At 42.8% G+C, this 9,865-nt stretch overlaps 1 protein-coding gene across 1 annotated transcript; it reads right to left on the bottom strand.

Moving 5' to 3' along the window:
* Positions 1 to 900: 900 nt before the first annotated feature.
* Positions 901 to 9,521, bottom strand: rasl11a (RAS-like, family 11, member A). Its single transcript, XM_088926024.1, has 4 exons — positions 9,031 to 9,521; positions 7,067 to 7,123; positions 6,360 to 6,442; positions 901 to 3,334 (listed from the first exon to the last, which is right to left on the bottom strand). The coding sequence occupies exons 1-4, from the start codon at positions 9,179 to 9,181 to the stop codon at positions 2,867 to 2,869; spliced, it is 759 nt and encodes a 252-aa protein (XP_088782150.1). The 5' UTR covers positions 9,182 to 9,521; the 3' UTR covers positions 901 to 2,866.
* Positions 9,522 to 9,865: the final 344 nt, after the last annotated feature.

Here is a 9,865-nt window from a genome sequence, read left to right on the forward strand (position 1 = left end):
CAGGTTTGAATACACCTTTACTGGTTCCTTGGCAACCTATGCACGCTGATGCAGCTACCTACTTAAAGTATGTCTATGTTATACTAAATTTGACACATGTTTTAGGCCTGTGTCGATCCTCTATTCACTTCACTCTTATATAAACCGCTTGTTCCTGAAGCACAAAATTGGACTCATCCCAGAAAGGGGGGGTGAGGACCAGACTCACACAGTCACAGCATCTTAACCCATCTGGGGCTGATGAGAACAGAGTCCTGTCTCCTTCCAGTCACCTCCTGCAGCCAACGGAGCCGGGAGAAACACCATTGACCTTTGAACTCTGTTAGTCCATGGAATGCAGCAAGGAGGTGAAATTCTAAACTGGAGTCTCTGGAGGGGAGCAGGGGAGCAGAGGTTCATACCAACTGGACCTTTTTTCAAAGGATCTTTCTCTGGCTCTGGATTGTCTTAAACTAATTGAAAAGCCTGAAAGGAGCAAACCTCGCAAGAGACAACATAAGTGTTGACAGGAAAAGTCTTACTTTTTTGTTTACAAATTGCTTGGAAATGTAATTTTATGGTGCAGCGGTTAGTATTGCTGGCTCACAGCGCTTGAGCACTGGGTTCAGTTCTGCATTGTATGCGTTGTGTGTTCTCCCCGTCTTTGTGTGTCTTTCCTCCCACAGTCCGATGACATACGGGTAGGTTAATTGGCTTCTGGGATAATTGGCTGCTTGTGTCTGTCTGTCCTGCAGTGAACTGCCATCCAGGGTCTACCCCACCTTGCTTCCCATTGCTTGCTGAGTTAGGCTGTGGATTCCCCGCGACCCTGGATTGAAAGAAGCAGTTAGAAAATGGACGGATGGATGGTTATTCCGGTAGCTTGGTCAAACTGCAATTCAGACAGAGAGGAGACCCAATGTGAATAGAGAACTTTATTAAGGAACAATATTCTGTTGAGATCAGTAGATGTCATGAAACTGGGGTAGTGTATTCATTTTGAAGGGGGAAAGGGGGAATGGTCACATACAGGGTGGGCTTATTCAATCAGCTTAATCATTGGAACTGTACTCTGTAGCTCACACAAGATGACCACACTGTCACCTGTGGCCTGGACTAGGTGATGTCTGCACCAGGTGATAGCTGTACAGGTGATGTCTGTACCAGCTGTAGCCTCTACAGGTGATGTCTGTGCCAGGTGATAGCTGTACAGGTGATGTCTGTACCAGCTGTAGCCTCTACAGGTGATGTCTATACCAGGTGATAGCTGTACAGGTGATAGCAGTACCAGCTGTAACCTCTACAGGTGATGTCTGCACCAGTTGATAGCTGTACAGGTGATAGCAGTACCAGCTGTAACCTCTACAGGTGATGTCTGTACCACACGATAGCCGTTCAGGTGATGTCTGTGCCAGGTAATGTCTGTACCAGCTGTAGCCTTTACAGGTGATGTTTGCCCTGCTTGGGCACTAAAGCAGAAACACAGTACATATGGGTGTGCAGTGTTGTTGGCATTCTGGAACTGTATTTCATTGCTCTGTGGTGTGCAGTTCTGAATAGAACAATAAACGATAAGGATTTGGTAGAAATTTTACCTGTGAAACTCATTTTGGTGCCCTTTTAAAACAAAAGGGAAAACCTGGTGGCTCAGAACGAACTGCTGCCTCCAAAATCTGAAATTAAAAATTCCCCGATACAAAGAGGAGAACATTCCTGAGCAATGAAGGCTACAGATTGTTTTTATATTCAGCAAAAAAAAACAAGATCCCAATTAGAAGAATATTAACTTTAACTTCTTGGCACACTGCATATTTCTGAGCTTTAAGAACCCCTTAAGTATACATTGAACAGAGTGCTGACAACACTGAACATCAGTCAACAGCCAAAACAAATAAAAGGAATGTTTAAATGTGTGATAGATCATTGTTGGAATTTTACAAACCACTAATTTAACTCTGGTCTTCATGAGATGCCAGTTTCTTTACTTTTAGCTCCTCTGAGCATTGAATCACATAACTGAATGAATCAAAGGGGAGGGTTGTAATTTTCAACATTCCCTGATTTTTCATCCACTGGTGATTTCCTGGTGTTTATAATACCTACAGAATTATTTCATCAGGACCTGGGATACAGATCCAAGTATGTTACTGTGCAAACCAACATTTCCAGCACTTTATTTTTTTAAAAAACAACTGCTCTTAAAAAAAGTTTCCACATAAAAATAGCATTAAAAACATCTACTATAAATTCCACTGTTTCCCAGAAATCCATAGCAATCAACAATGTCTGATCAAAATGTGATATGTGAACTTTGCTTAAATGAGCACATTTGATGATTGTCAACATATCCTGGGATTATTCCATCCTTAAATGGAGATTATGCTTTGGCTGGTGATTTTTAATGGACACAATCCAGAAGTCAAGCTGGGAAAGTACCATCTCCTTCAAACCAAGCATTTGGATTCCCTAAATATTGGATTCCTTGCTTACAGTCATACACAGGAGAACTTTGACGAGAAGGAATAGCTTTTTTATTGGAAGGGGCCTATGGGAAACCAGCCTCTGAACGGCCTCTTGCCTTTCAGGGATCATCGTGGAAGAGTTTCAGTGCAGCTCCTTCATTGAGATACGGATCTATACAGCCTTCACAAGCGAGACCATAGTGAAGTCAGGTCAGAGATTAGCAAGAGCTGTAATGAAGCAATAGAGACTGATGGGCTGGCGGATGACATCATAGGTTTCCATGGCTGCCAGAGTCTCTCCAGTCACTTCCATTCAATGCCATCTTGGCCAAGAAATACACTTGTAGTTCGGCGAGCTGCCGGTCTTGAATCGCTCGGCCTAGAAGGGTACGACACCTCCTCTCCCTTGCATGAGTGACAGGAAGTCACAGGGTAGTGGACGATTTCACCTTGGAGGACAGCACCTGCTTGAAGCGACGCTTCAGGTCCTGCATGTTGGGCGACTTCGGCCTGACCAGGTGCAGGCCTCTCCGTTTCTCGCCGTTGCAGCTGCCCAGGGCCCGGCTGACCTCCTGGCAGAGGTGCAGGAAGGCGGCGTGGACGCCTTCGTGGTTTTCCCGGGCGGAGGCCTCAAAGTACACCCCTCCCAGCTCCTGGGCCAGGGCCTCTCCGTCGCTGGCGGCCACTTGGCGAGCCCGGAGCAGGTCGCACTTGTTGCCCACCAGGATGACGGGGATGTTGCCCGTGGGGTGGATCTTGCGCACGTGCTGGTACAGGGGCTGGACAGTGCGGTAGCTGCTGTGGTCAGTGATGGAGAAGACCAGCACGTAGCCATCGGCCCAGTAGATGGAGCGGTTGATCTGCTCTTGGCAGTACAGGCCATCCGCATCGTCCTGTGAACAAAAAACCCACGATAGCCTTTCAAACAGCACCATCCTTTTCTTTTGTTTGTCAGAGAGAGAAATGGAATTTTTTCAACAGCACCGAACCTCTCTACAGTGAAGGCAAACCCACCTATTGAGACAGAGAGTTGCCCAATACAGGTGTCACAGGGCTTCACAGGCAGAGTCATTCAACACACAAGGTGAAGTGAACATCACCTTTTAAAATGAAGGCCTCCCAACTAAGAGGACAATCAACTTACACTTTGTGTTCAGGTTTAAAACTAGGAAACACTTTCTCCCTATGGGTTGATGTTAGTTCCAAGAGTTAAACATTGCAGACAGTAACATTTTGTTTGTGTGTGGTCAATCCCCAGGCAGTAGAAATGCACACACATCATTTTTAGACTGTAACACGCTTTTCAGAAGTTCTTCATGGCTAGGTAGGAGCATTCAGAATTAACGACCCCCCTCTGATCTGCTCTTGCGCAAGATTTTTTCCTTACAAAGAATCCAGTCAGTGGGTACTGCAGATCACTAGTACCTGTGAAGTCCCTAGACACTCTTAATAATGTGATTTTTCTTTGAACCCCTGAACCTTAGCACTTGAACAGCTTTTAGACATCAGACAGTCACTCCACCCCTTTACTTTAAGATCTGTGCCCAGATCAGACTTTCGACAGTCACTATGTTTCTGTTGCCAACTGTAAATCACTCGCTTTCTAAATTTGATAACAGGTTTCCACTGTAAAAGAAAGCAAGCAGGAGCTAGCCAGGCACAATATCCACTGTTATCTCTCAGACAGTAAACAACAGAAGAAGTAAAAACCATCCACATTATGATTTTTCCAGAAAAGCAAAAGATAAACAGCTTTATGGTAATTCTCCATTCAGTTTATGACTTCAGATAACACACAACTAAAATGTTAATTTAACAGGAAGGACAATGCAGTGATTCTGTCTATTGAGTGGTTTTTGTATAGATAAGGTTAAGTGTACCACCTCTTTATTTCTAATGTTAAGTGAAGCATTTATGAGCTTGGCATTTGAAGAAAGTTCTGCTGCATTTTCAGTGAAACTGAAGAACGAGAGATGTCCTGCAGAATTTACAAGCAAACTTCAAAAAACCAACACAAAACCTCTCTGGCCCTTGGACACCCACCCAACTAAAAGTAACCAAACAGGACACAAAACAAGGTACTGCAACAGACCGCTGAAGAAGAGTTCAAAGAATAAGATCTACAGGGACATAAAGTCCTGTACTTCAGGGGGGCTGCCTCCAATAAGACCACCATTTCTTTTCTTTCCTTTTTAATAACTATACCTCATGCGTATACCTTAAATTATGACCGCAATTATGACCACATAAACCAAGAGACTAAAGCTGTTCTCACACTCATCCTCAATGCTCTGTGCCCAACTCGTGCGTAAACACAACCCCTGTTTATACGCAACTTCTATGTGTTTGAGTGTTCAGTGTGAGTGCCTTTTCACCCCACTGTGACTTTGCACTCTTTCGTTGTCTGAGAGTGTTCTGGGGGTACATTATACCATCCACATACCATTTGTTTCATTTTGTAATAATTGAGCTACAATGATTTTTTTTTTAAATTTAACCCAATACTATCCAATTGTTATGTCTCTGGTTTTGTTTCCTGTTTGCTTTTATTTAATCATGCTTTCATTCATTCATTATTCAATTATATTCATTATTGCTTTCATTCTGTCAGGAAGTGTGCTTTAAAGACTCTTACCATGTTAAACAGCTCACCTCATGGTGGAAAGGCAACCACCTGCCCTTTACTTAATTACCTAATTGGAGTAGAGGTATTTTATTGAATGATGTGAGCAATCTCTAATTGGCCATTTGGGGCAGACTGACTAAATAAGGGCTGAAATAGGGCTTTTCTGAAACTCACCTAGAAAATTATTGGAGGTAGCACCTTCAGCCAGTCTCATGTCTCAAAACTTCTGTTTGTCATTTTTATATATTTCCTTTTGGTTTGTCTCTGATGTTTTTGTTTATTTGTATCGACAGCCTTAAAGGGTCTACAGTCTTTATTTTTTTTGTGAATCCTGGGAGACAGTGATGAGTTTCTCACGGCTTGCACTGCTGTCCCACAGCTCCAGCATCTTGGGTTTGATTCTGATCCTGACAATCCCACTGTGTGGAGTTTGCATGTTCTGAAGTTCAGATTAGTTTTTGCTAGGTACTCTGATTTCCTGTCATCTCCCGGAGACACACTGGCTAGGTTCAATTGGCTACTCTAAATGGTCCTTTTTTTTGTGGATATGCAATATCCACAATGTGCCATCCAGCTAGAAAGCAAAGTCAGTACAGCTTACTGGGACCAGTGGTTTATTGATAATGGATGCATGGTTTAATGCATGTGGAAACTTTTGATGAGTATCTAATCCCCACCGGGTTAACTCTGTGACATTTCCCAGCTTCCAATAGCTAATAATTAATAATTACCACTGATCTGCTTACAAAATGCCCATACCCTGCTAAAAAGCAGCCTGTAGATTCCAGAAATCACAGCAACAAAAAAGTCAACACTTGAACTCTCACTCCACATATTATTCAACATCTGCTTCAAACCACTCATTATTTCATTACTGCCATTTCATTTCTTACCAAGAGAGAACATTTAAAAACTGAACAACAAAATGTATATGAATTGTACAATTAATATTGAACTCAAACCACGTTGTGACTTTTTCACACCTCTTGATTCTGAAAGTGAGATAGACAGCATTGCTGACAGCGAGCTAACAAGAAAAAGGCAAGAAGAACAGAGATGTCTCTTTCCATCTGTGACCTCTCAGACCCTTGACCCAAACAACTGGGTTAATTACTGGGTTTCCTCTGCTGCTGGAGACAGAAAACAGCTGGAACAGGTACTGGCAGGAGGATGAAACACAAGAGCCCTGATCTCCTCCTACACTTCGAGTCAAATGAGACAAACAAGAAAGGTCAAATGATGAAACGCTGCTTCACAACACAATCCCATCCCCCTCGGAAAGCCAGCTCTACCTGGAGCGCAACACAGGGTGTGTCCTGGACTTGAAGAGAGACCTGCTCCCCCTCTAGGTTAATTTTTCTGGAATAAAGGGCTCCTAGATGGGGAAAAAAACACCACCAAAAATTACAAGCAGAAGTCATTTTTTTCCCCAAAAAACATCAGAAAACATTTAAAATTTCCAGAGCTGGCACAGAACTGTAAGAGAGGTCCCAGTTTGCACCTTGTTCGGAAGGCAAGTCTGATCTCGTTGGGTTCCCTTCACCTGCTGCCTGTGTTATACATTGCCTTGTGTTTCTCAACTGACTTCAGCTTTCTGATCAGTGTTGATCTAATAACAAGAATACAATTTTGGCTTTACGTATTTCCTGAGTAATTTTGAGATTTTTGTAAGTTTAAACACCAAAATCCGCATTCTGTGCATGATTTTAGTGCTTTAAAGATTAGATCTCTTATCTCATAAATCAATGATTGAATTGATAGATGGCGTAGGTGCTATAACCTCATATAGTTCAGGTGGGTAGCTGCGTCAGTATGCGTAGGCTGCAAAGGCACAAGTGATAGGTTTATTCCATGCTGACAAGAGAAGAGAGAAAACACAACGTTTCGGCCATGGAGCCTTCTTCAGGTGTGAGGATGTTGTGAGGTTACAGCATTGAATGAACCTATTACTTGTTCCTTTATAACCTAATATAGTTGTGAACTAAGGGAAAGGACTGACCTGTATTGGCTTCATAGTCTCCAATGAATCTCTTGGTGAGAAATCTCACTATTAAGGCTGCAAAAGACAAAAATCAAGATCAAATTCAAAGGGAAAAACAAGCCCGTTCAGGGCCAGATGTGTCTCCTCACATGTAAGACAGGTTGTTATTCTAATTTTATACTTGGAAAATAACTCAGAATAATTTCCGCCGTAAATTCACTCCATGGTAATGACCAGAACAAAATGGGAAAGACAGAGGAATTTTCTGCTGTGTGTGTGTGTGTGGGGGGGGGCTACACTTCCGTGGTGAATAGAGTGGGGTCCCTCCTGTATGTGAACCCCTTTGGAATTAAAAGCACTATAATAACTGCAAGTAATAATTACGTAATTATGACGATTACAGAACTCCACCCACTAAAGTAGTACACAAAATGAAAAAGAGACATCACATCTTTGGGTCAAATAAACGACCCTGTGCTGCAGAGGGCATAAGTTACAGTTTAATATGTCATAAGTTTACAGCTCTATGATTTATTCGTATAACATTGTGCAATGTACAGTCAATCATACTAATAATGACTACTATACATCTCTGTATAATATACAGTACATCTCTGAACGCTGTTAAACATTTTGAAGGATAATCACATCGCGGCATGACGCTATGCTCTGGGAGTATGATGCTCTAGCTCTAACAGGGTGTGTTGCTAGAGAGAGCGCCTCAGCTGTATTTCTGAAATTGCTGCGGTGGCGCCCCCTCGCGGAGCAGAAGGCTGATTAGTTTGTGGAGGAGGAAAATCGCTTTTTAAACACGAAAGGTTTTAGCAAGATCTATTAGTACAGGAATGCGCTGTCGTTATGAACGCTATACTGTAGCACCTTTAAAATCCAGCTAGAACCCCGGAATAATTCAATAGTTGTTTAAATAATATTTATGGCATTTATCAAGAGACATTATAGTTCTCGGATTATTGGGTGTTGTGTTATTGCATTGAAACATACCGCAAATACCAGCATGTACTGTACGTATACATTCACCACGCACACACTCTTCAGCGATCCAACAGCAAATTGGGACCTATTTCCTTATAGAACAGGACTACAGTTTAACTATACAACAATTTTGCCCAGATAATAAGCACTTTCTCTCTAGAAAGACTCACAGGATAATTACGAACATATGCATCTATTTAAGAAATACGTCAGCGCCACATTCTGTAGAATCTGTATAATACAAGAACAATGCTGCAACCACCCTTTCCAGCCTGCAAGATTTTTCTTTCTAGTCACAAATAAGAACGTTTTCGGCAGGAGGCCATTCAACAAATCTTGATTGTTTATTTGCTAGTATTTTAATCATTTTACATGCTCCATAGAGATAATTGGCTGACCATTAAAGATCAAGATTATACACACAATTTTCTAAAAATGTTAAGTATTTTGTTTATCACCGCATTTTTAATTTACGGTTATTAATGTGGTTAGTTTCACTTAATGCCCGTGACTGCGATTGCTAACACTCCCAATCGGAATAAAAATAATTTAATTCAAAAGATATCTAACTAGCTGTTAAATATTCGCCTTTACCAAAACACAACATTCTTGTAGGCGGCTATAGTCTATAAAATGGGTTAAATTAGCTACTATAATAGAAACAAAAGAACGTGATCGTAATTAATTATTGACGGAGACTTTACAAAAAAGTGTCGCAGTTTTTCTTCCCCTGAGGCATGGGTCTTCTGTAGAGAGTCACGTCGTTACTGTGCTGTCCTCACAATGTTTATACGAAAAGCAGCAAGACTTAGCATCGCGGTGCGACAGAAAGTGCCTAAACTCCTTTTTCCTTCGGTAGGAAGTTAAAAGCGAGAAAAGTGTACGAGTGTTGGCTCTCGATTATCCACAAGAAGGCAATCAGCTGTACAGCTGGCCAGATGTTGCGGGGTATTTCCTGAGTTCAAAGGCACTTTGCAAAGCACACCTACCTGTTTTGCCAACATTACTGGCGCCGAGAACAACGATCTTCACAGTCTTGTTGGGCACGCAGTCTAAAACTGGATATTCCGGAATGGGGACTAGCAGAAAGTTACTAGAGTAACTGCTCATTTTTCTCTGATCTTGGACGGGGAGGCGCATTTATGAACCGCTGCTTGTACTGTATCCAAGAAAGTAAATCTCAGTCCGTGTCTCCCCCCCCTCCAGCATGGGACAACGATTCCACCTTCCTACTTCACTTTTTCACCCACAAGTTCCAACGTGCGGGCCACCACTCGCACCGCTCTGGACCTCACCATCTCCTCCCGTAGAAACGCAACGTACACGCTCCAGGTCCTGCAAGAAAAGCTCAGCGCAAAGCAGATGCCCCCTCTCCCCGTCTTGGATTAGATCCTTAGCCCTTTTGACTCCGAGACTGATCCACGCCAGAAGCGCACAAGTCGAGGTTGTGGAATTGTGCAGTAGTGCAGCTACACAACTTTCTGTACCACAATTTCGCTTACTCAGCCAGAGAAACGCGGAGAGCACAGCTGGGGTGCCGGGGGCGTGCATAAAGTGAAGACTGCTGAGAGGGGATGTTCCTATTTAACTCCCTGCTCGCTTTGCACGCTGCCACCAGCACAGTGAGCCTGAGTGCCTTGTCGGGAAATTTAGTGTAAGTTAAGATTTTCTGAAGTTGCTGACAAACTGTCAAAACCAGATCTCGATTTAGGCTGCCTGGTGAGTTTGGTAAGAAACCCCTTCGCGGAAATTAAGACGAAGGGCAGCTATTTCTGCTGTTGCTATCCACCTACGACGCTGGGATATTTGAGTGTATACCCCCCT

The sequence above is a fragment of the Atractosteus spatula genome, chromosome 9 (assembly GCF_055471065.1).
Source record: "Atractosteus spatula isolate fAtrSpa1 chromosome 9, fAtrSpa1.hap1, whole genome shotgun sequence".
NCBI lineage: Eukaryota > Metazoa > Chordata > Actinopteri > Semionotiformes > Lepisosteidae > Atractosteus > Atractosteus spatula.